The sequence below is a fragment of the Tachysurus vachellii genome, chromosome 15 (genome assembly GCF_030014155.1).
Source record: "Tachysurus vachellii isolate PV-2020 chromosome 15, HZAU_Pvac_v1, whole genome shotgun sequence".
Classification (NCBI taxonomy): Eukaryota; Metazoa; Chordata; class Actinopteri; order Siluriformes; family Bagridae; genus Tachysurus; species Tachysurus vachellii.
Genome location: NC_083474.1, coordinates 5440343 through 5466872, shown reverse-complemented (window position 1 = coordinate 5466872; position 26530 = coordinate 5440343). Strand labels below are relative to the sequence as shown.

General features: G+C 40.0%; 2 protein-coding genes across 2 annotated transcripts; one reads left to right on the top strand and one right to left on the bottom strand.

The window, feature by feature from the left end:
• Positions 1–1204: 1204 nt before the first annotated feature.
• fam222bb (family with sequence similarity 222 member Bb) lies at positions 1205–8838 on the top strand. Its single transcript, XM_060888635.1, has 3 exons — positions 1205–1360; positions 3344–3465; positions 3910–8838. Exons 2-3 carry the CDS (start codon positions 3387–3389, stop codon positions 5643–5645), a joined length of 1815 nt encoding a protein of 604 aa, XP_060744618.1. The 5' UTR covers positions 1205–1360; positions 3344–3386; the 3' UTR covers positions 5646–8838.
• A 357-nt stretch (positions 8839–9195) lies between these two features.
• p2rx8 (purinergic receptor P2X, ligand-gated ion channel, 8) lies at positions 9196–24144 on the bottom strand. The gene is made up of 12 exons (XM_060888636.1): positions 23770–24144; positions 23353–23503; positions 22790–22861; positions 21983–22058; positions 21797–21893; positions 20981–21061; positions 19299–19440; positions 14927–15057; positions 14735–14828; positions 14560–14625; positions 12640–12722; positions 9196–10447 (listed from the first exon to the last, which is right to left on the bottom strand). Exons 1-12 carry the CDS (start codon positions 23934–23936, stop codon positions 10294–10296), a joined length of 1314 nt encoding a protein of 437 aa, XP_060744619.1. The 5' UTR covers positions 23937–24144; the 3' UTR covers positions 9196–10293.
• Positions 24145–26530: the final 2386 nt, after the last annotated feature.

Genomic DNA, 26530 nt, shown 5'->3' with positions numbered 1-26530 from the left:
AGATTGGATGGATTTCTTTGTAAATTTGCAGACAGAAAATTTCTATCGACTTCTGAATTGATTCTGCTGCTACTGTGATGAGTTACATCAATAAATATTAGTGAGCCATGCAAGCCCCGGTCATGACACTACCACCACCGTGCTTACCCACTACCACCACTATACCTTTTATCTTATTTACGTAGAATGAGCAATTCTACTCTAATTTTTAAGATTTTTAATGCATCCTAAGTGTCTGGATTACTGTAATAACAAAGTATTTAAACAACACATGCAATAAATCAATACATTTTGAAAAACGTGCAATATTACCTGTGTGCAATATGTCTGTTAGTGTAACTACTTACTTGTGGTCTTTTTTTTCTTCTTTATACTATATATATATATATATATATATATATATATACGTATATATATATATATATATATATATATATATATATATATATATATATATATACACACATTCTTTTTGCTGCTGTAACAGAGGAATTTCCCCTTTGTGGGACAAATAAAGGTATATTTTGTCTTATTTACATAACACTCTTATCCGGAGTGACTTACATTTTTTATTTCAGTTTATACTCCTGAGCAATTGAGGGTTAAGGGCCTTGCTCAGGGGCCCTGCAGTTGCAACTTGGTGGACCAATGGGATTCGAACCATGACCTCCACATGACCTTCCGATCAGTAGTCGAATGCCTTAATCACTGAGCTACCTCATCTTACCTTAAAATCTCAATGTTTGAGGTTTAGGTTTTAAACCAATGGTGGCTGAGGTGGTTAAGGCTCTGAGTTGATGATTGGAGGATCTGGGTTTGAGCCCCAGCTCTGCCAAGCTGACACTGTTGGGCCCCTGAGCAAGGCCCTTAACTAACACCACTCCATGGGAGCCGTATCACAGCCAACCCTTCACTCTGACCCCGACCTCCAAAGTTGAGATACACGAAGAAAGAATTTCACTGTGTCGTAATGTATATGTGACAAAATAAAGGCTTCTTCTTCTTAAAAAGATCTTGTTAGACATATTCAATAGCCTACCACAGAAAAACAAAACATTTTACTGAACATGTATTTAATGCAAATTTAATAGAACACTGAATATTTTGATGAGACTCTGAGCTGCATGAGTGTAGTGTGGTGACTAGAGGATGAGCTCCGACAGAGAGGCAGCGCTTTGTGTCTCAACAGCTCGCTCTCTCTGCACTCACAGAAGAAGATGCGTGGGAAAACTGTAACGCGCATGCGCACGGTGCGGCTAGGCTCAGAGACCAAACCGTCGCTTCACTGGGAAACTAAGAGCGCTGGACAAAGCTTCAAAATGCAGTTTTGAGACCTAAACATCGCGTAGAATGCTGGAGAGTAAGTTTAATCTTATTACCGGTTCCTTCTGAGTGCTAGAGATGTATTTTTTACTATAATACGTGAGCACTAAACCAACACAGGGCAGCACAAAGAAGCCTGGAATAGCTGTTAGAATTCAGCCTTATTTTTTTCTCCTACCCGTTTTCCGACTAATCTAACTTCACGCGCTAGGATTGGCTAACACCGTCATGCCTCGTGCGTCGTGATTGGCTGACCGCGTATACGATTAAACTGCTAACCAATCCTGATGCAGAAGGTTGGTTTTTGTCGTAATACGCGTTGGGAAAATAATGCTAGCTGGACAGATAGCCAGGAATTTGTAAGCTAACAAAGTCTTAGCGTTGAGCTAAACTAGTTACCATGGTGTATTGTATAAGACAAACCTATCTTTCGTTAGGATAATATGCAGTACAAACTAGCAGAATGTGTTCAGGAACATGTAGTGATGAGATAAGATGTCGTTTGCTTGGTCAGATCATTTTCCAGACCTAGCAAAGCCCAAGTTTGCTTTGCTAGCTCGCACACAGGTTACCCAGTGCTGGCTAGCTAAATAGCCTGTACAGAATAGCTTTAGCAGACCAACTAACATTAACTCTCCCTTTATCTCTGTGCTCTGATCTCTGTGCTCTTCCTCGATCTCTGTGCTCAGTGTGTTATGTGTGGTTGGGGATAATAGTGTTGCTTTAGTGTCATTCTGGTTTCCTTGGCTTGAGTTAAGTCACTTAACTGGCCTAGGATTACTGTAACTTAATTTAACATCTAATACAAGACACATCTATGAATAGCTAGCCTAGTTCATCATTTAAGGTTACCTCTATTTTTATATATTTATATATATATATATATATAGGAAGGTCTGGTCAGATGAGCTGACTTTCTAGAGAGGTGTTTAAGCTGACAATGAGGATGCACCAATCCTATTTTCCCATTTCAGTACAATATCAATATCAGCTCTGAATAATGACCGATACCTGATACTGATCTCATGGTCACAGGCGACTTTTTCTGCAAGTCATGTGAGACATCAGACTTGTGACGTGACATGCTTTAAGACAAGTCACGTCTTGTGTTCTGTATCGTGTCAGACAAATTACTCACAGCATAAACACGTCGGTGTTAGTACATCAGGAAAAAAGTCGAATCCGATGTGTCAGTATGTAGTACTAAATATCAGAGCAATGCTTTCCTAGTTAAAGCGTTCCCATTAAAGAATTGTTGGGTGACAGATTGGTGTATACAATGTAAATCTCACCAAGCTCTAAATCTATTCTATTGTGCAGATTGTCAAATGTAATCTGAAAGAATGAGGTAATGGTTTTAACAGCACACAGTGGTCTGCCTATGCGAGACTAATCGTGTTCTTGAAAGATTCATGTCTGTGGCTTAAAATGGAGGATAAGCTCAGGATGGAGGAATCAGCTGGAGATCATGAGGCCTGTGTTCCTACTGCAGCGTCTCCTGCCATGCTTACTGGAGAATGACGCACACTGCAGGGTGTGCACTGTGTTCCCTGACACCAGCTGCTTCACAGAACTATTTATAAAGGTCATGGAGAAATACATGGTGAGGCAGTTGGAAGGCCACTTTAGTTCCTGATCCGGAGCGATGTTTAAGGAAAACAGAGGCTGGAAGCTGATAACATGTGGAGGTTTTCAGAGACTGAATACAGTCTGGCTATCAAATGTGATAAGCTATCAGATTGTCTCTGTTTTACACGTGCATGCAATAAGAAGCCATTTTGACTTACATCACTCATAGTTTTACAGAAGATGGTTACCAGGGATGTGGTGTTACACGGATTATATGCACCTTCCGAATAGAGACAGAGGGGTTGATTTAAAAAAAAAAAAAAAAAAAAGTAAGTTTATAAAAGTGTTGCTTTTTGAGTACATCATGGTGGATCTAACCTGTTTCGTCACCTTTGGGTTTAAATAGTAAGGTACATTCACTTACTTTTTCTGCTTATGTGTCATCTTTTAGTGTAATAAGGAGTGTGTGACCGCTGAATTAATGCCTGTGTGACATGCTGGCTTGTCTGCCAGTATCAGTACCCTCTCTCCAGCTTCTCACCCACACGCAGATGAACACTGGACTTCAGAAATGTAAGTACCTTTTTTTTTTTAAACCATAATCCCCTTTCAGAACTCCAATTGAGTTCCAGTTTTTTTTTCTGATGCCGATTGAGTCATCTGTAGACCAGAAACAAGCAAAGTTATTTTGGTAAAAAAGGAAATAATCAAGACAAAGATGTTTTTGGAGAAAGTCTTTGCACAGTAATGGAATATGGACAAAATCAATCTGCAGCTTTTACATTTACAGACCCACAATCATTCTTTGGCTTGGGCACACTCAAATATTAAATGTTTATTGAAATTATTCACTTTTATTATGAGTTTTTGAGATGACATTAACAATTTCTATATAGTCATTGTGTAAACATTGTTGTAGAGAACTACGTGTGTCTAAACATTCCACAAAATAAGCAAGAAGTTAAATGATGTTAGTTTTCTATTAGCTACTCTGCCGCCTTTGTTCACTTTTCCTAGGGGACACTACACAGAAGATGCGATCTGCACAATATCCCACGCCAGCAGAGTTGGATGCCTATGCTAAGAAAGTTGCAAACAACCCTCTGACTATAAAAATCTTTCCCAGTAACGTTAAAGTACCTCAGAGGAAGCACTTGCGTCGTACAGTGAACGGTCTCGACACCTCTAGCCAGCGCTACAGCCCCTACCCTACTCAGGTCAGCACCAGGACTGGCCTTCTGGCCATAGTCAAACTCCCTGTTAAAAGAATCCTGGAGCATCCTCAAGTCCGCTTCCTCCCTGAGATTGCCATGAACCCACAGAATGGACCCTACGGCACTCCAAGCACTTTAAACCTGCCTCAGACTCTTCCGTGTATGCAGGCCCTCTCTCAGTCACAGCTTTTGGCTCAGAAGAACATCCCCCATTCTCAGAGCTTGCAGACTCAGAAGAACCTCTTTCATTCTCAGAGCATGCAAACCCAGAAGAACCATCCACGTTCTCAGAGCTTACAACCCCAGCAGGCCCTTCCACACTCCCAGAGCATGCAGGAACAGAAGGCCATGCCTCACCCTCCACGTTTACTACAGCAGCAAAGCTTGGGACATCAGCAAGCTGTCCATCCTGGCCTACGAAGACAACAGACTGTGCAACAACATCCTCTCAACCATCAACATGTTCTCATGCAGCAGCAGCAATCAGGTCCTCAAAACCTCCATCACCTGCCTGAAATGCCTCAGTCAGCTGGCCTGCAGAACTCCTTGAGTTTCCCCCATTCTCAGACCATTCCTCAAACCCCCGGACCAGGTCTTTCAGCACCTAGCAATGCCATGCCCGGTGCCAAGCTTCCTGATGCAGATGCCCCACCCAATGTAACTGTGTCTACCTCAACCATCCCTCTGTCCATGGCAGCCAGCTTGCATCAGAAGCAGCCCAGTGACCTGACGAGCATCGTTCATCAGATCAGCCGCTTCTGCCAGGCACGAGCCAGCGCCAGCGCCACATCAGTGTGCGAAGGCCAGATAGCTAACCCAAGCCCTATCAGCCGTAACCTGTTGATTGACGCCAGTTCCCGCGTGTGTGCTCACAACCCTCTGCCCTCCTGTGCCCTCGCCAGTACTGCTGACAAAGCTGCTCTGACATTGCCCAATATGGCTCCCATGAACATGAGACATGCTTATCACGATATGAAACAACAGCCAGCTCAGCCCCACTTACCACAGCAGCACCCCTGGAATCAGCAGCTGTCTCACCTCCAGTCGCTCACAGATGGTGCTCAGCAAGGGAAGAATCCAGCCAGAGATGGCACAGCAGGGCCTGGCTTTCCAGGCAAGAATATGAGCTATGCTCAAGATGTGTGTATGAGCCAATCATTTAATATGAAGCCCCCTGTAGACAAGTCCACGCCTTCACCACCCGTCACTGCCATGCCCGGAGCTGTGAATTACAGCAACGGCCATTACGTGCAGCCACCGTGGAATAGCGTCTTGCCTACGCCCAACAGTGATGGCTCAGGGTCTCAAGAGCTAAGTGTTCCTTTTCACACAGGCATGTCGGTGACCTCCATAGAAAACAGGACTCGAGCAGGAAACACGGGCCAGATGAACCTGATGCCACCCATGGAGTATGTGGGTGCGGATTATCAGGCGCCGTGCTTTCGAAAGCAGAACGCGGGCGTGATGGTGAAGATGAGCAGGGCTCAAGATTCAAACGATAGTCGTAGTGTGCACATTCACCACCCAGGGTACAGATGAGTAATGGTCTGCTTAGGCAAGTCATCCTTCAGTGTTAGACTCAGTATAAGAAACACGTCTCTGCTCCTCCTTTTTTTTGTTTCCAGTCTTGCAAGTGATTTACTGTATGTTTTTCCTGAAACGTCATGGCCATCAGTTTACCCAATTTAACTCTGTGAAAGGTTTCAAATGGCTCTTTTTGTGTAGATTAGATTATGAATCAGCCTATCGGGGAAAATCTATATAGAAATCTGTGTAAATCGAACACTGTATTTATTTGCTGTCACGGCTGTTAAAAACAACAACTTTTTCTCTCTTTTTTTTTCCCTGTTTTTGTCCTACAGATTTATCTCGACCTTCTCTTTGCAATGCAGTACATGTCAGACGTGCGACATGCTGCGTTCCTTTCAGTTTATTTTGGTGTAGTTTACATGATTTTTCTTAGAAGTGCTAACACCGATGGGCCACATACCCAGCTTACCGAAGGAATTATAGAGGTGCCATGTTTCTAAAATGTGAGACTGTTTCTTCTGTGCCATGCTGTGGCATTTCTTGCATGGGGTCAGATGTTCCCTTTCAATGTTTACATGTTAATTTGCACTTGTAACTTTGAATCAGTAAAAAGTGCAAATGGACTCTGGGTTATGCACCTACGACAAGACTGTTTCTCGAGGCTAATGTTCATAAATTGGCCTCAAGGCTCTGATTGGACAGTTACTCTAAGGCTTTCTCAGTGTGAAATATTTCCTTCCTAATTGTGTCAGCCAAGCCCCCCCCAACCCCCCGTGTTAGTGTCGGCATGTCACTCAGTCGAGCATGCCATAAGTTTTAGTTATATTGTCTGTCTGTCCTGAAGTAGACACACCCCGGGCGGGATCCATGGAATTTATTTTAAACCTTTGCACCCGCTGCATAGTTTCGTATTTTTGTGTTATTTCTGTTGTTTTCGGTGAAATACTTGAGTTTCTTCAATGTTCCAGGCTTGTGAACCTGATCAGGATCTGCTTCTCCCTTTGGGGAAAAAACCCATTGAAGTATGTATGCGTGGACCAAGCAAGGTGATCAGCCTGATGTTTAATACGTGGCCAAACAGCGGGCTAGGCCTTTCCATTTTATGGTCATTTTTCAGTCTTGTCCAGGGAAAACCTTACTTGAGCATTAACGGATCACTTGGAAATTTTTATGGCAATATAAAAGCAAACCACAGGCTAAATCTGATGTGATATGAACACTTGCCTCATTGCTGTACTACTGTAATTGAGAGTTGTGATAAGCCTAGTGTGATTGTGGTGATGGTGTGGATCGAACTGCGTGATTGCTCCATCAGTAGCCCTATTTCTCTCTCTCGCTCTTTTTTTTTTTTGTTTGTTTTTGTTTTTTTTTTTTTTAAATCAGCATCAACTAATGGTCCATAAACGTAACCAAGTTTTGATATTTGTTGCTGATTCTGAAGATGGCTCATCTCAGGTACCATTTTGGTTTTCAACCCGAAGAGTACTACCAGTAAAGATTATTTTCAGAACTAGAAAAGTCGATTCATTTTGGGGGGGTTAAAAAAACAAAAACTACAGCAGCTTGTAGTTAATATAATGTAAAGTAATAAAGAAAACATCCAACTTTAAATTAGATGTTGTCCGCTGCTTTTGGGAATAGTCTTGTATGCCGAGTGCCTCCCTTTCTCAGGTCTGCTGGTGCCTCCTTGCTCGTTATCTTCCCACTTTATGCACATTACAGTATCTGGTGTATGTGTGTGTGAGGTTTTTTTCTGTGTGATTCTTGCCTGTACGTATGAAAGTGGGCCATCTGGTAGCTGAGTGCAGGTATTTTTACACCGCACACAGGCTTTGGTGTAACTGATGGAGCAAACACTGAGCAGTTTGAAGGTGACATGAATGACATGCGGTATGTTAGCCTCGCTGGTTACCCCTTAAGAGCCTTAAGTATTTCTTCCTTGGACTGTCTTTGATAACGGGCATAGTGAGGAAGATGCCGACTTACGTTTTTATCCGTTTTAATGTAACTTTTTGTTTTAATGCAAAAACCCATATTTTTTTTAAAGAAGCTTCCTAAGATGAGAATTAAACGTTTTGTATTTAGCGACTTAACTGTGTATAGCTGTAACAGTTGTCATTTTGCATTCGGACCAAAATCCTTTCCTTTCCACAGTTCCATAATTTATTGCATTGGATTTGTTATTGCAGCGCATTTCAAAGTCTCTCCCGTTCAATAGCCAACAGCAGCTCAATGTTACATGCTGAAAAGTAAACTAAGCTTCGGGATTCGAAACACAGATTGCAGTTACACGGCCCACACACGGGTTGGTTAATTGTGAAAAGCTGAACTAATTCCCCATGTAGGTTTCTGCCACATTTATAGTTGTGTAATTTTTTTTTTCATCCCCAAGTAGCTGCTATTTTGATTCCATCCACACGTTGTTAGAGCGATTTAAGGGCAGAAGCCGATCGTAATACATTTACGCTCAATGCGACGTTGTTAACAGATAAGTTCTGTCGTGAACGAATACATTCGCTCGTCACGCACTTGTCATAATTAAGACATCGTAACACTCGATTAGATTTGACCCGATCCTTATTTCATGTGTTGTTACAGATATAGGGCACAAAGTCAGGCTGCTGTTTGTAAAAGTTCCTGTTTCCATGTGAAGTGCCTACACTGGGCAGATGTGGACTGTGACTGCCTGGGGGGTATAAATAGGAACCGTGCTGGCTACAAACGTGCACACTACAAAGACCCTGGTGGACTGTTCACTGTTGATTGGGGGACCAAACTGCGTAAAACTACTGATAGGAAGAGCGCTGCATGTGCCGCCTCAGGCATAAAACCTATTTGAATTTAAATTTGAATATTTGCTGCTGAATCTTTAGTCTAGGTGGGTGAACCTACGCTGCTGAACTTCTAGTGCCCTAGAAACCTTCTATGGAGCACTTTAGAAAGTTCTATATATCTTTATAGAGCACATGTACTCTCAAAAGTACATAATGATGGTTTTGTTGTTGTTTTTTTTTTTTAAGTTTAGGACTCATGCCAACGGCGTTGCAACTTGTTCTACCAAAGAACAAAACGTCGCATGAATGGTAGCAGTGTGCAACTGTAACTTTAAATCTGTCATTCCAGATGCCCATGTTTTTCAGGAATAATGTGTTGCACAAACATTCCCCTCTAACCAAAATAAAGGTTGACTTGCATTCGAAAAGCGTGTCCTTCCATATGTTTGTGTCCTGATGTGATGAAGATCGAATGATTCCCTTTACTTGGGAAATTATTCAAGGCTTGGTTTTGGTTTTACACTGCACATAGTTAAACAAGTAAAGTGTATGAGCAGTATGTAAGGATGAAAATGGTCTTTTATTCATCATTTACAAAGTGACAAAAACTGTGGCACAGTCCTGTTGCATTGCGAAGGTGATTCGAGTGATGGATGAGAGATGGAAACTGGCACGTGGTCAAATAACGGAGAAAATGAGGGACTCATGGTGTCACGATTCATATGTTCAGTGTTTACTGAGTCACGATTCATATGTTCAGTATTCACCAAGTCACGATTCATATGTTCAGTATTCACTGAGTCACAATTCATATGTTCAGTATTCACTGAGTCACGATTCATATGTTCAGTATTCACTGAGTCACGATTCATATGTTTAGTATTCACTGAGTCACAATTCATATGTTCAGTATTCACTGAGTCACGATTCATATGTTCAGTATTCACTGAGTCACAATTCATATGTTCAGTATTCACTGAGTCACGATTCATATGTTTAGTTTTCACTGAGTCACGATTCATATGTTCAGTGTTTACTGAGTCACGATTCATATGTTCAGTATTCACTGAGTCACAATTCATATGTTCAGTATTCACTGAGTCACGATTCATATGTTCAGTATTCACTGAGTCACGATTCATATGTTCAGTATTCACTGAGTCACGATTCATATGTTCAGTTTTCACTGAGTCACGATTCATATGTTTAGTTTTCACTGAGTCACGATTCATATGTTCAGTGTTTATTGAGTCACGATTCATATGTTCAGTTTTCACTGAGTCACGATTCATATGTTCAGTATTCAATGAGTCACAATTCATATGTTCCGTTTTCACTGAGTCACAATTCATATGTTCAGTATTCACTGAGTCACGATTCATATGTTCAGTATTCACTGAGTCACGATTCATATGTTCAGTTTTCACTGAGTCACGATTCATATGTTCAGTTTTCACTGAGTCACGATTCATATGTTCAGTATTCAATGAGTCACAATTCATATGTTCCGTTTTCACTGAGTCACAATTCATATGCTCATGATTCATATGTTGATATGAATATAGTGATACATTTGGTACATTCCACAGTGCATTTTCAGTGTCGGCGCAGGAGTCATAAATAACCAGAATAAACACCAAAGGTTAGTATTAAAGTGCACATGAGGTGTCATTGCTTCCATCTTCAAGTAAGTATGTTATTGCATGGCTAATCATTTTACATAGTGATCACAGAAGTCCTTAAAGTGGCTGTAAGCACTGCTGGTTCCATGGAGCAACGGTGCTCCGTGGAAATGATGCATTCTGGATGGAATAAAGTCAGGATTAAAGCTGTTGTCCATTAAAAAAAAGTCACATTTTATGTTCAGTGAGCAGTATGATTTATCAGGCACTTGAGTTGTCTGTTTGTCCTTTGGGTAAATCTCTTATTCCTGGTGTGTGTTCATCAGATGTTGAATCTTTGAGATGTTCCAGCTCTGAAGGCTTTTTCACAGCCTCCTCTGACACGTCTGTATTTTCTCTGTTGTTATTTCCATTCCTAAGAAAAGTGCAGAGTACACAGTGCTTTAATAGAATAATTAACATGTGTTAATGTGTAATTATATATAATATAATTTATTCCTGTTATAGCACAGAAACTTGCCATTAAATACAAAATTATATTACACAGATGACTGATGTAAGACTACACAGGAAGCCTGACCAGCAAAATACAGAACTAAAACATTTCCGAATGTCCTTCTAGCTATATTTCGATCTAAGGGTTGTTTTTTTCTTCTTTTTTTTTTAAGGTTGTAGTGCATTGATAATATTTCACCAGTGTTGATGACATTTTTAGTTTAACTTTAGCACATACTTTATATAAATCCTTCAGAAGTTCTTTTTGTTGAGAACAAATATGAATACTAATCATCTCTCTTCGTGAAATCTCAGATGAAATATCACACAGTAGGACTGTTTGTTCATTTAAAACAAACTGATTTAAGTGTGAAAATCCATTAGAGGCCCTAAGAAGAACTGATATGAAGGTTCACACTGGGATCTAAAGCAGATTAAATACACTGCGTTTCAATGGGAACAAAGAATAGCGAGGCTAGCACTCATGGGATGACAGCCTTTTAATGTGTCACTGAGCTCAGACACGCAGCTGTACAAATAAATGCTAAAAATGTCCACACACTGCAAAACAAATGAGTCCCTGTCATCACTGACACCGTTCCTGATATACTTGTCATTCCCTCCCTAGCTGCTCCTCTCTCTGTCTTGTGCACTCACCCGATTTTCTGCTTATACCACAGCAATTTCCCAACGATTATGATGATTAATTTGTTAACAAACGACGCATTATGCATTCATAGTTAGGTTTAATGTTGTGGAACGATTGTGAGACGACAGAGTTTAAGACGTCAGTTATGGTAATGCTGTGATAAACAGTTGTCGCTCCAGCATCTCCTTCTGTCTCAGTCTTTCACTGTCTCTCTCTATTCTTCTATTTCTCTGTGTGTCTGTCTGTCAGTTCACTTCAGCAGTTCTTTATTGGCATAAGTTTTAAATCTTAAGTTTAAAATGAACATTTTCTTGTGCTATAGGAACCAAAAATGTTGAACAAATGTCTTAACAAAACACGGTTGCAAATCTTTGTAGTTTGCTTTTAAAATGGAAAAAAATATATATATTAAGAAAATGTTGATTCAAACAATAAGAGATTAGAAACAGCAAAAAAATAATAATGCAAAAAACAACAACTCCTGAGCAATCAGATCACTCACTCACTCACTCATTTTCTACCGCTTATTCGAACTACCTCGGGTCACGGGGAGCCTGTGCCTATCTCAGGCGTCATTGGGCATCAAGGCAGGATACACCCTGGACGGAGTGCCAACCCATTGCAGGGCACACACTCATTCACTCACGCACTTACACACTACGGACAATTTTCCAGAGATGCCAATCAACCTACCATGCATGTCTTTGGACCGGGGGAGGAAACCGGAGTACTCGGAGGAAACCCCCGAGGCACGGGGAGAACATGCAAACTCCACACACACAAGGTGGAGGCGGGAATCAATCAGATTAGTGTTCAACTATGTTTCTCTGTCCTGATGAGTCTCACACAGAAGTATCTCCTTACAAAAATCTTTCCCATAGAAACAATACTACATTTTTCCTTAAATAACAGAATGTTCTAATACAATTTTAGTATTATGTGGAGTTATAATCCTATACCATCAATTATATAACGTCTTGCAGGTAAGATTACTGTCGGTAGAGCTGCTGTTGTTGAACATAATCAACACCTTCTGACCAACTGGGGGTTTATATGCATGTTGTACTCCAATGGTTCTCAAAGTGACGTCCCCAGCGATCAGAATAGATTATTGTGTTTGTTTTAGTGATGGGAATAACAATCCAAAGCTATATTAATTATTTAATTCCTAACAGTATATTAGTCTCTCTGGCTACTTAAAAAAATAAATGGCTTAAATCCAAATGGCTCAAGATGTCAGCTGTGGAACATTCAGGAATAAAAAGTCTCTATGGCTTCAAGAAGTAGCCATAAAATAAAAGTCCACGTTTAAATAAATTGCATATTAGTTAAACCGCTGGATTATGTCCATTGACTGTATATTTACTGAGCGGTGTATATTTATTTTTAAATGTTCGATTACTGCACGTAAATTCTTATAGTTCATAGTAATTCTTAGGGTTGGTGTTTTTTGTGTGGCATACTTATCAGTTTCAAATTTCCTTTCTCTGTACAGGGTGCTTTTCTTCATCATGTAGAGGAGGACCATGTCACAGAAAAACGCCCCCTGCAGGAGAACAAAAACAAGGAACCTCACAGGATATTAACCAGGCACTTTTATTAAAAGTGACCTCTTCGTGAGGATAAACACAATTCAAACACGGGGCTGAGAGTAGAGAGGGATTTTTACAACAGCACTAGCATGGAGCTTTAATGGCAACTGACGATCTTTACAGAAAACGCTATCAGCAACTGTTGAATTTTTTTGTTGCTTGTTTTTAAGTTACTTTATAAGAATATCTAGGAGTTAAAAAAAACATACAGGGGATGGACAATGGAACTGAAGCACTGGCCAATATATATACTGGTTATACACTATGTAGTATATACACTATACTATATATTTTAGGAGAGCAATGAAGTTACGAAAGAGATGCGTTCCAATGACTCCATCGTAACTCGCTAGCAATCGACAGAGTCCAAGGTGAACTAAGGGGACTAAGGCAAGGAGGCTCACGGGACAGCAAGGCAACAGCCCAAAGTATTGTACCACATATGCTGCCTGCTGCATGGAATTTTAAATATTTTTAGCAAAGTTGCTATCGCTATCGTTCCATCACTCTCATTCATTCATTCATTTTCTACCGCTTATCCGAACTACCTCGGGTCACGGGGAGCCTGTGCCTATCTCAGGCGTCATCGAGCATCAAGGCAGGATACACCCTGGACGGAGTGCCAACCCATCGCAGGGCACACACACACTCTCATTCACTCACGCAATCACACACTACGGACAATTTTCCAGAGATGCCAATCAACCTACCATGCATGTCTTTGGACCGGGGGAGGAAACCGGAGTACCCGGAGGAAACCCCCGAGGCACGGGGAGAACATGCAAACTCCACACACACAAGGCGGAGGTGGGATTCGAACACCCAACCCTGGAGGTGTGAGGCGAACCCCCCTATCGTTCCATCAGAAGATCGAAAATTTGTAAGTGGAAGTATCGTAACACTGAGAGTGTCATCTGTACTGCAATCCACACAACATAATGGGAGACATATCAGAGTTCATAAAAGGATAAATTGATGGTGAGTGTCTCGCTGGTGCATCTGTGACCAGAACAGCAAGACTGTGTGGTGTATCAAGAGCCACGATATCCATGATATGGTTAAAAAAACAACCACATCTATAAAGAGGAAGCTTTCTAAAAGGGATCTCCAGGTACTAACCTCAATTATATAAAAAAAAACATACAATCACACCTGCCCAATTAAATGAAAACCTCGACACTCCTGTTTCCACCAAATCTGTTCATTTAGAGCTACACAGGGGCAATATTTATCATCAGGCTGCAAACCTTTAGTCACTTGTGCCAGTGCCAGATGTCAGTTTCAACGGTGCCATCAGCAGACATCTTGGGCTGTGGACAAGGTGAAACATGCTTTTTTCCAACTTCACGGTCTTCTTCACATCTGAGAGATACAATGTGGAGAAGCCCCAAAGCAGTACTGAATATTTTTGACCAACATCAAGAGGTTTTTTGGAGTAAGTCAGGAAATTGTACTCCAATTTTTTGGAGTAAGTCAGGAAATCACATTGTGACCTGGCCACTGTTCTACTAGAGGAACGGCTCGAAATCTCTCAGGGACTTTTATCTGTCATTTCTGACAAACTGAATATATTGCCTGCAAAAGGAGGCCCTACACCATACTAATAAACTACTGTGTCTAAAAGCAGGTTTAAGTATCATTGTCCAACCCCTGCAAGTTCAGAACAAAACGAAAAATATTTAAAATCTATGTATAAATTGACAGCAAATAAACCATAAATTCACAAAGAGCAAAAATCGAACACAGAACATGCTAAACAACTTGTCACACATTCTAGATTTGAATACTTACAGCACCCATCAACGCAAGCCCCGAGCCTATATTTATAATTGTAGGAATTATGTTGAACTTTCCAGCCTGAAAAAAGACAGAATGCGTTAAAAAGCGAACAGCAACTGAACGTCTTTAAGTACGAATACCCGAGACCGGCAAGGATATAGGTGAGGTAAGAATTTCTGCTGCGTACTTTGCCATGAACCAGGATGTCGAAGCGAATCCCAAACACCTTAAAAAGGGTCCTGTCCATCTTTCCATCAGCATTATGGAAATATTTTGCATATCTAAGAGAAACAGTAGTTAAAAGGAGGGGAATCTGGGAACAAGAGAGTTCTCACAAGTCAGGTATTTTAGCGTGGCATATAAAAACAAAAACATTTACCTGAAGTTGTACCCTGATGCAATGGCATTGGTGTTCACATCCAGGCGAGTGAAACTGTAGCTCGGGTTGCATGCTGAGTAACCTTTATCCAGGTCACAGTGCCACTCTATTAGGATTCCTATTGCTCCTCCCTATAAAAGCAACTATACTGTACTCATATGTAGTATATTCAAAAAGAAACCAAGCTAAATTAAACACAGCTAATCTTTAGAGTTTGTCTGTAACACAATAGCTTGACCACCTTTTACGTTTTTATTTTGTCCTGCTAACTTGCTAGTGAAAAAAGTGAATATAATTATAATCTTTTGTTTATACAATTGCACAGTTATAGAAGGGTTCATTTTTTATTCTTAAGGTCTCTTCAAGGTTCTTCTTAAGGTTTCTTCCTCATATCATTTTTCTTAACCACTTCTGGATTGCTTATTATTCATTCATTCATTCATTCATTTTCTACCGCTTATCCGAACTCCCTCGGGTCACGGGGAGCCTGTGCCTATCTCAGGCGTCATCGGGCATCAAGGCAGGATACACCCTGGACGGAGTGCCAACCCATCGCAGGGCACACACACACTCTCATTCACTCACACAATCACACACTAGGGACAACTTTCCAGAGATGCCAATCAACCTACCATGCATGTCTTTGGACCGGGGGAGGAAACCGGAGTACCCGGAGGAAACCCCCGAGGCACGGGGAGAACATGCAAACTCCACACACACAAGGTGGAGGCGGGAATTGAACCCCGACCCTGGAGGTGTGAGGCGAACATGCTAACCACTAGGATTGCTTATTAGACATCAATTAATATTCTTGTAAAGCTGCTTTGCGACAATGTCCATTGTAAAAAGTGACTGAATTTGAACCTGGTCATTAGCAGTGTGTGTATTTTTATTGTTCATTATTAGTGTATATTGTTACTAGATTTGTAAAGTTCGTCGCGACAAACTTTGATGTTGGCTTTGACGAGGTAAGTATTCGCAAAGGCCGGTGCTTTTTGGAGGCGAGTGGACATAAGGGTCAGTGTTACTTTTGGAGGCAAGAGGACAGAAAGATAGGGTGCCAAAACATTTGGAAGCAAGTGGAGACGAGCATGTGACGTCATCCAAATACTCCTGAGTGTTTTGATATGTCACATGTTCATGTTGTGCTAATTTTTATTTTCACGTGACATCATGTGACATCATCAGAATACACGTGAGGAAGTTCCCCTCATTGTTCTGAGTGTTTTGATACGTCACATGTCCATGTTGTAAAAAGTTTTTTGATTTTGCATATTTTGGGGGCGGGGCTGCGGCACAACTGGAAGGCCAGTCGGTACACCAATTTAAAAGTTTGTTCAGAGTATCACCCTAAAGGAGCTGGCTGAGTTTGGTGTAGATAGTTCGAAAGCTTGCCACGTTATAAACCTCCAAAGTTTATAATGGGAGTCTATGGGAAAAAAGGCCAATTTGAGACCCGGTACCGGAAGTACCGGTACTCGGATCGCTTAGAAAAGTAATAGCAACAAACTTCAGACCACTACAGGTCTACAACATATCCGAATTTGGTGCATGTGGCTCGAAAGCTCTAGGCCGCATTAAATTTTATAAATGTTTGTCTAAGCTTAAATAGGAAAACAGAATGTTGGCTTCTACAAAGCCAACATAATTAATACGTATAGCTGGTTAGTACTAAAGACCTTAAAGGAATGCTGGGAGTGGGTGGGGTTGTGGGAATGGGCGGGGTTGTGGGAGTGGTCGAGTGTCAGCTGCAGATGGAGAGAAGGCGAGTCAAACCAACAGATAACACGTAATGAGTCTCGCATGTGTCTTAGTTCCGCCAGCCTACATATGTATTTCTTTGTGCTTTCGGTAAAGCTTGTAACCTGAGAGACAAAGCATGGCATAACACACAAAAACACACACATACATACCCTGAACAAGAACGGGACAAAAACTGTGAGCTTGTTATGGTTATGTTATGAGATTTACAGTAGGCAGTACAGTTTCCCTCCACTGGAACAAAGAGGGTCAAACAGTGCTCTAGCATGACAATGCCCCTATGCTCAAACCTCCATGAAGATATGGCGTGTTCAGGCTGGAGTGAAAAAACTTGTTCTGCAAAAAGCCCTGACTCTGACTCAACCCTACTGAACACTTTAGGGATCAACTGGACCTTCGTCCCAGATCTCCTTACCCAACACCAGAATCTGATCTCTCTAATCCCTACAGCCATGATCCAACATCTAGTGGAAAGCCTTCACAGAAAAGTTTATTACAACAGTAAACTAGATTTGTAAAGTTCGTCGCGACAAACTTTGATGTTGGCTTTGACGATGCAATTATTCGCAAAGGCCGGTGCTTTTTGGAGGCGAGTGGACATAAGGGTCAGTGTTATTTTTGGAAGTAGACAGAAAGGTAGGGTGCCAAAACATTTGGAGGTAAGTAGAGGCGAGCATGTGACATCATCAGAATACCCGTGAATTAGTTCCCCTCATTGTTGTGAGTGTTTTGATATGTCACATGTCCATGTTGTAAAAAGATTTTTGATTTTGCATATTTTGGGGGCGGGGCTGCGGCACAACCGAAAGGCCAGTCAGTACACCGATTTATAACTTTGTTCAGAGTATCACCCTAAAGGAGCTGGCCGACTTTGGTGTAGATCGTTCGAAAGCTTGCCAAGTTATAAACCTCCAAAGTTTATAATGGGAGTCTATGGGAAAAAAGACCCGGTACCGGGAGTCTATGGGAAAAAAGACCCAATTTGAGACGTAAGTACTGGAACTCGTATCGCTTAGAAAAGTAATAGCAACAAACTTCAGACCACTACAGAATTTGGTTCATGTGGCTCGAAAGCCCTAGGAGGAGTTACTCTTGATAAATTTTTGTCTAAGCTTAAATAGGAAAACAGAATGTTGGCTTCTACAAAGCAACATAATAAGTGATAAAATCTGGAATTAAATGTTAAATAAGCACATGTGTGTGTGATGATCAAGCATGCACAAACTTTAGCCATATACTGTGTATACTAAAGGTAGAAAAGATGTACGCTCAAGGGTACCACCCAAGTGACAATACACTGTTAAGAACACTTAACAATGAAAAGAACACTTTACATTCAGAGTATAGCATCAAGTCAATTCAACTTCTGGGATATTGATCTGGTCAGTTAAGTAGCAGAGGGGATGTTAAGTTTCAACTGCTTTGGTGTTAATGAAATTAACAACAGGTGCACTAGAGGGGCAACAATGAGACGACCCCCAAAACAGGAATGGTTTTACAGGTGGAAGCCACTGACATTTTTTTCTCCTCATCTTTTCTGATTGTTTTTCACTAGTTTTGCATTTGGCTAGCTTCAGTGTCACTACTGCTAGCATGAGGCGATACCCGGACCCTACAGAGGTTGAGGAGGCAGTCCAACTCCTCCAGGATGGCACATCAACACGTGCCATTGCCAGAAGCTTTGTTTCAAGAGCATGTAGGAGATTCCAAGAGACAGGGAGTTACACTAGGAGAGTCATAGAAGGTCCTTAACTCATCAGCAGGACCTGTATCTGTTCCTTTGTGACCTCTAGCAGGCCACTAGTGTGAATGTCTCAGACCAAACTATCAGAAACAGACTTCATCAGGGTGGGTGATGTGCTCAATGCCTGGCACCGTGGAGCTCAACTGGCATTTGCAACAGAACACCAGAATTGGCAGGTCCGCCACTGGCACCCTGTGCTTTTTACAGATCAGAGCAGGTTCACCCGTAGCACATGTTACAGACGTGAAAGGGTCTGGAGAAGTCATGGACAATGTTATGCTGCTTGTAACATCATTAGGCAATGACCAGTTTGTGGTGGGTAGGTGATGGTCTGGGGAGGCATCTCCATGGAGGGAAGAGCAGACCGGCTATACAATGGCACCCTGACTGCCATTAGTTTTTGGGATGACATCCTTGGACCCATTGTCAGACCCAACACTGGTGCAGTAGGTCCTGGGTTCCGCCTGGTGCACGACAATGTCCGGCCTCATGTCACGAATGTATGCAGGCAGTTCCTGGAGGATAAAGGAATTGATACCATTGACTGGCCCTCATGCTCACCTGACCTAAATCCAATAGAACACCTTTGGGATATTATGTTTTGGTCCATCCGATGCTGCCAGATTGCAGCTCAGACTGTCCAGGAGCTCAGTGTTGCCCTGATCCAGTTCCTTTAATTTTTTTGAGCATTGTATTTAAAGTATTAAACCTAAACATATCAGGTATACCACATTTCCTAGTATTTTATTCCACCCAATCTTTTTTCTTTAAGAAAATACAGTATGTACCTACAGCTATAGTGCTTAAAATGATCACTGATTAGCAGCTTTCAGAGTTTTGTGTTTTATAATCAGTTATCATACTCACCAGTACGGCCATTTCCTGAAAATCATGTCCAGTTCTCCGGACTATATCACTGAGTCGAAATATGGGGCAGTAAGGATGAGCAAGCTCATCGTATAAACACTTCTTCAGATACGTGTTATCTGCTGTGTCCAAAACATTTGACCTGAGGACAGAGTTTGTCATTTTAAACCAAACATAGTTTCAGTGTGCTGGACTTAATGTGTAAAGAATAAGAGAATACAGTGTAATGTTTCCCAATCACAGTTAGATCTATTGAGATTATATATATATACATATATATATATATATATATATATATATATATATATATATATATATATATATATATATATATATATGTGTATATATATATATATATATATATATATATATATATATATATATATATATATATATATATATATATATATATATATATATACGTATATATATATATATATATATATATACGTATATATATATATATATATATATATACGCATATATATATATATATACGTATATATATATATATATATATACGTATATATATGTATATATATATATATATATATATATATATATATATATATATATATATATATATATATATATACACAATATTGTGTTTTGTCTTTCGGAAGAAATTTCTTAAAGCTTCTCTGCAGAACTGAGGATGTCCTTTACAAATAGAACCACTAGACAGCTAGAACTGGTAACCATCCAGTAATCCCTTCCAGATGGACATCTTTCAAGACTGTAGCATTATGTAGCGTTGAGTTTGGGAAAATGCAAATATAAGCTTAAGAGAAGCAGACGCAGGACACATAGTTCAATTCGTTTCACATTTTGTCTCAGTCAGCTCTCCAGCTCCCTAGATGGTGAATCAGGAGTTCAGGCACTAAAAAGGATCCTGACTCACTACATATCAGGACACTGAACAATCAATTTCTTGTGACATTGTAATTTCCTCATCATTCACTGTAAAAACCCAACATATCAAAAATGTAGGTTTTATATGTCTAATGTCGTTAACTGCTATTCCGATAGAGAGAGACATTGCTAGATCGAGATTGAGAGATCAAGCTACTACTTTCGTGCTTTGCCTGTTTGTACCATGATAACATTTTATTACCCATATTCATGTATTGTCCTTTGTATTCTCTGCCTGTTTATTGTGTATGACCACGTTTTGCTTCTCGACTTTCCTGTTCGTTTTTGTGATTTGGAATTGTTTACCTCACAGACTTTTTCCCCCCCATCTCTAATTTGCCTTGCGTTTTTTTGGGGTTTATTCTTGGTTTTCTTCAATAAACTTCTGCATATTAAAAATCCCAAATGTAAGTAAACATTTGAGAGCTACAACAATGAGCTACTCGAGTTTGTATATGGGAGTTGGATGAGAGTTTGTGCACATTTTTTTTTTTCCATATTTCTAGTAAGGGACCATAGTGAACATTAGTGATGCTCCTTGGATTTGCTGGAGCGAACACTCCAGGTACACTGGAAGGAATTTGCCCTTAAATGTCTGGCACCCTGATCAGTGCAATTACTAGTGACCTAAGGAGCTGATTGAGACACACCATAGACCCTCACTCTACATACATTTTCAGACAGAATTTTTGTTTTGCTGTTCCTGGCAACATATTTTTGCATCACTCATTTATATCATTATTAACATGTTATAAACAGAAAAGACTTACTTTGAGAAGTCAAACAGAGGGAATCTGATGAAATTCTTTATGTATATGGTGAAGTTTTCAGCTTTTCCTAACAAGGGCACACTAACAAGACATACAATTGTTACATATCGTCGCTGTCGGGCGGAAACCTCGTATGTCCAAATTTTGTCAATTTCATATGTTTTCACATATCGATGCTATTGGTCAGTCCCCAAGTGGGTCTGTTATTTTTACAAGTTATTAACCAATCTAAAGTCTTGAAAATAGCTTGAGCGCAAATCTCATAACTCCATTGGACACTTCAACTGTCCACCTCTTCCTCACGCCGCGGGAGAGCTTCGTGGCATATTTATCCTCAAGAAGAGTCGCAACGAATCAACACGTCTTCTGAGGTAAATGTCTTCAAAACACTGGGCTCAAAGAAAAAAAAATCTTGACCCCCGCTAGTTCTGGTGCTCGTCTGAGGACAGGAATTTAGCGCAAGACAATTCACTGCAACGCGGACTAAACCCTGTGCACTGCAGATAAGGTACGGCGTTTTTTTAATTTCCTGAAAAATAACGGTTTTGGAGATACGAGGTTTCCGCCTGACAGCGACGATATACACATAAAATTGTTATATATATAATGAGGAAAGTCACAGCTTTGTGTACTATCATAAGAAGATGAATGTAGCCATTTATCAGAACTATCAGATGAAGCTTAAAGTTTTAAAAAATATTTTCTAGTTGCAAAATCTGAATCCTTAACTGCATTGAACTCCTGCTTTGCTTCATCTATCAGTTCGAATTCTAAGCCTGTGAAATGCTGTTACAGTGCTAAGGTATTTATTCTTACTCTGGTAGTCTGCACCGTTCAATGGGGCACCAGCCGTATATTTCACAGGTTCCTGTAGAGTTCCTGTCTTTCTTTAAGCAGCGTCCCGTCTTAATTCCTGACCGGAGCAAATCAAACCAGAATGCTAATTATTATCAAGAAATATTAATGAGCAGATTTGTAATGAATCTCTGGAGTTATACACACCATGGCCAGCTATGACACTGTCTCCTTCTGGGCAGTCTTCATTCCTTTGGCATTGACCATCGGGCACCTTATTGCTCTATAAAAGAAAAAGTGCACTTGATTCATTTACAATATACATTAGCTGATGTAGAGCTACCATCTGGCACAAGCAAAGCAAAAACGGATTATAGCTGGTGAGGTTTATTGCCAGACATCGTGGAATGCGAGAACATTTACATGCCCTAATAAACAACATGATTTTAAAAGAGACTGACTGTGACCATATGAGGCAATGTGGAAGGCATCGATGTGGCAATTACTGGCTGGCTTCCTGGAGTAGACTTGAGGAAAAACATTGCATGGTGAGACATTTAAGATTGTCCTCCACATGCAGGCTCAGATGTTAAGCAGAAGGTGAGAGAAAAAAAAACAAACACTGGGTTTAATTGGCATGAGGTAGATCAAGGGTACGGAGTGTCTGCAGCGACAAAAGAACGGTCTGAAAACAATGTACGCTTTATTTATAATTAACACCGTCACAAAAGCAACCGTTGCTAAATGTTAAACCTGACACCAGCAACACCATGCTCAGGTTCTCTATTCATAATGATGACTTGGACTCTAAAGAAAATATCTTAATGTAGTGCTAATCAATTAAACAGGCTTTCACGACTAGTATGTGGGATAATCTGTATCCCGGCATTAATTTCATACTAAATCAGAGCGTAACTGTTAAAACCTGTGTCAATCTGTATTATTAGCACCTACTGTATATCAAATTAAAAACATTGTGCGTTTCAGGTCAAACAAGTTTTGATTGAGTCTTACCTCAGCACAGTATCCTAATTTCTGGTTTGGGGTTGTGATAAAATTTGTGGTGATGAAGAGCACAGCTTCACCCTAAAGGAATAAAAGCATTAGATGTATATAAGAATAATAGAGTAGATTTCCATCCTTGGTCTGAGATGTCCTTTAAGATGCTGTCCCCTTGTCCTAAACAAGTTCAATTCATTTTTAGTTGTATTGCACTTTTAACAAAGGATATTACCACAAAGCAGCTTTCAAGGAATGTAAAAATTCAGAATATAAAATCTAAAGATTAGAATTTACATTTGTATTTATTCCTAATGAGCGAGGTGATGGTGGTGTGGAAAATGTCTCAGAAGGGAACCTCATCTGGGTGACACAGGAGAGTGTGATTCATTTTTCATTAATTACTTTTCTATATTTCTGTACAGTATATGGTCAAGTGCAAACGTGTAACCAGGAGCTTTTGTGCAATTTGTGTAAAATGCCCTAAGATGCGTGATCAGGACACAAAGATGACCCACAGGATGCAGGACATGGGGTATACACACACACACACACACACACACACACAGAGGTCTCACCTGTTGTGGTATGACATAATCTTCAGGCCCCCAAAGCCAGGGTCCAAAACCAGTTGTGTTGGTGAGCACAACCCCTTTGACTTTAGTAATGACTGAACTCTCCAAAGCTTCTTCGGTCTCCTGATAGCCTTTCTTAATAACAAACACCCACCTGGACAGGAATCACATGACACCTCATTTGCATTTCATGCCATTCCCAAAATAAGGAAGTGTTTAGTTCTGCATTTCTCATTATCTTGACATCATACACCTTAAAAAAAAAAAACCAATAGCTTTAAGAAGTCTTCATTATGGTCATGCTGCTTGATGATGGACATGACTGAGTACAAAGCAAAGCAGAAGTGATCCGTTGGAACGCGCACACGCACAATGCGGACTGATGCGACGTTGAAATCTTCAGAGCAAAAGTGATCTTACCCGATGATATAACCGATAATTGAGAGCTGTATGAGTCGATAGAGGACGCCGACTTTCTTGTTTTTGGCGATGACGTATTTTTCTGTCTTGTAATCAAACGCAGAGAGGAAAATATCTCTGAACGCGCACGGTGCCATATCTGTGCCTGAGCGCACCCAAGAGCGCATAGCACTGAACCAGCTAATAGTGTTGAACTAACTGTGTGTGTGTGTGTGTGTGTGTGTGTGTGTGTGTGTGTGTCTCTCTCTCTCTCTCTCTCTCTCTCTCTCTCTCTCTCTCTCTCTCATCACAAGACAGAGTCTGAACCATGGCCAGCTACTTACTCATCCTAATGATAAAGCTACAAAACCTCCAAAACATCACTGGACCTTTAATGCAGATGAATATAGGCTCCAGTGATGTTTTGGAGGTTTTATTAGTTCACTATTAGTTCAACAACATGTTTTAGCCCCGCCTCCAACTCCATAGACCACGCCCCCATCGTAATGCTAGAACCTGGATTGTAATCTGATTAATATTCTGTAAAGCCACGCTTTTATTCTACATATGAATAAAAGTCATTCACAACTTCATAACTAAAGGTAAAATCATAATTTCATAAAGAAAACAAATTTTTTAAATTGGAAGAATTAGAGATTAGAAAGCTAGAATTTTTTAACCCTTGAAATATTTGAATATTGAAATTGTAATATATTGTTATTGTAATATTGAAGTCTTTGATCAATCAACATACAGACATATTCGTTGACAATCTATAACACTGACTATAGAGTTATTTATTTTGAGGAGGAGGATAAAAAGTAGCTGGCTAGAGTTTTGCTAACAATAAACGAACACGAAGGCGTCCATGTTTTTCTCACTGCTTTGTAGCTCAGAGCTCCAACTTCTCACTTCTTCCCTTGCTTGTATTTTGTATGAGAAAGTAAGTTTCAGGGATCAGGAGCGCTTGAGCCAAGTGAAAGATCGTGTTGTGTGTGAGCTTTATTTACAAGTGTGCATGTAAATGTCATGTAAGCAGGACAGCTATTTTGAGAATTTGTAAGTTGAGTAGTGGTCAGGGTTGAGGTGGATCCAAAGCGGATACCGGGACCATTGGTAGATATATACTGGGGATGTCAGTGCATCAGTTCACAACATTGTACACACAATCTCATACCTTAGAGTAGCTATTTTACCAATTTACACTAGTTTCTCTCTTATTTCTCTTCTCAATCCAGTTCCTACACAGCGTATGGTCGATCAACATTGGGCACAACTAGAAACATAAGCAGTGTTTAGTATACTAAGTTCATCCAATGAAGCAGTGTATTAATACTGGTATGTCCTGAAAAAGCAAGATCCTTTATCGACATCAAGACGATGGGGGAAAAAGAAACTTATTATATTTAGATTTGCATGTATTTACTTGCAACTTACAGGTGACTTACAAACGAGGAAATATAAGCAAAGCGATATATCAAAACAGGACGATATAAGTAGTGCTACTATACAAGATTTTGAATTGAGTACTAGATGAGCAAGGTACACAGAGTAGAGGTAAGAGATGTGTTTGTGAGGACACGTCAGGGGTGTGTTAAGTGTTCACAGAGGAGGTGGGTCTTCAGCTGGTTTTTCGAAGACACACTGACGGATTTTTCTCTCAGGACTGACTCAGTCCACTGCTGAGGGACAATCAGTATGAACGTTCTGGAAAGGCTTCACTTTTATACGGCCACTTCATAAAAATAAGACAAGACCATTATATAAATATAATATTGCGGTTAAAACACAGGACAGCATATTTATACTTCTTACAAACATTCTCAATTAGGTCTGCTTTTTTACTATTTTAAAATACTATTTTAAAATATTTTTTACTATTTTAAATGTAATATTCTTCTTAAAAATACAGCGTCTCAAAATGAGTGTTAAGGAATGTTAAGTAATTAAATAAATTACTGTAAATTGTCACTCTTGGAAGATTTTTTATTTGCTCTCAGTAACCTGGAATTCTGTTGGGGTTTGGGGTTATTTTTTAACCAGGTCATGTTTCGCAGAGGTATAAAAAGTTACACGCATGTAAAACATCCAACAAAAACAAACCAGCGAACCTGCTTAAATGAAATAACTGTATAAAAAAAAGTGGTGCTGGAACAAAACCAGGAAGATTGTGAAGGATCTGAATAACTGTCTCTTCTTTCTGTTGTGGTCATTAATAATAATAATAATAATAATAATAATAATAATAATAATAATAATGTCACCATTGTCACTTAAGGTCACCATACAAAAAACAATATTAAGAAGAAAACCAGTTATCTAACATTAAACATAAAGCAGATTCAAGTGCAGCCTAAGATCACGTGGAATAAGTGCTTCTGAACAAATAGGTTTTGAGTCGTGTTTTAAACGTGGTTAATGAGTCCATGTTACGGATGTTTTCCGGGAGCGAAGTCCAGAGACGAGGAGCAGTGTGACTAAAGGATCTATGGTGGTTAAAAGGGCAGGGGGTGTAATAAAGAGCCTAGATGAGGAAGAGAAAAGAAATGAAATTCTATTCTTTGTATATTTCTATTCTTTATTTTATTCTCTTTTTATTCTGTCTCAAGGACGGATAAAAACATTCACTACATGTTGTACTGTGTATGGTTGTGTATTTGACAAATAAAATTTGAATTTAATTTGAAAATTAAAATGATATGAATGGAGAAATGGACCAAGATCCTGAGACAATTGTTTATTTGAGGATCATTAGTGCTTTTGTTTTCTGATTGTTTTTAAA

Coding starts and splice junctions, on each gene's coding strand:
- p2rx8 (XM_060888636.1), bottom strand. CDS start 23,936: ATGCGCTCTTGGGTGCGCTCAGGCACAGATATGGCACCGTGCGCGTTC. Junction 21,062..21,796: donor GAACGGTGCAGACTACCAGA/GTAAGAATAAAT, acceptor ATGTCTTGTTAG/TGTGCCCTTGTTAGGAAAAG. Junction 19,441..20,980: donor CCTCTGTTTGACTTCTCAAA/GTAAGTCTTTTC, acceptor CTCTGTCCTCAG/GTCAAATGTTTTGGACACAG.
- fam222bb (XM_060888635.1), top strand. CDS start 3,387: ATGCTGGCTTGTCTGCCAGTATCAGTACCCTCTCTCCAGCTTCTCACC. Junction 3,466..3,909: donor GAACACTGGACTTCAGAAAT/GTAAGTACCTTT, acceptor CACTTTTCCTAG/GGGACACTACACAGAAGATG.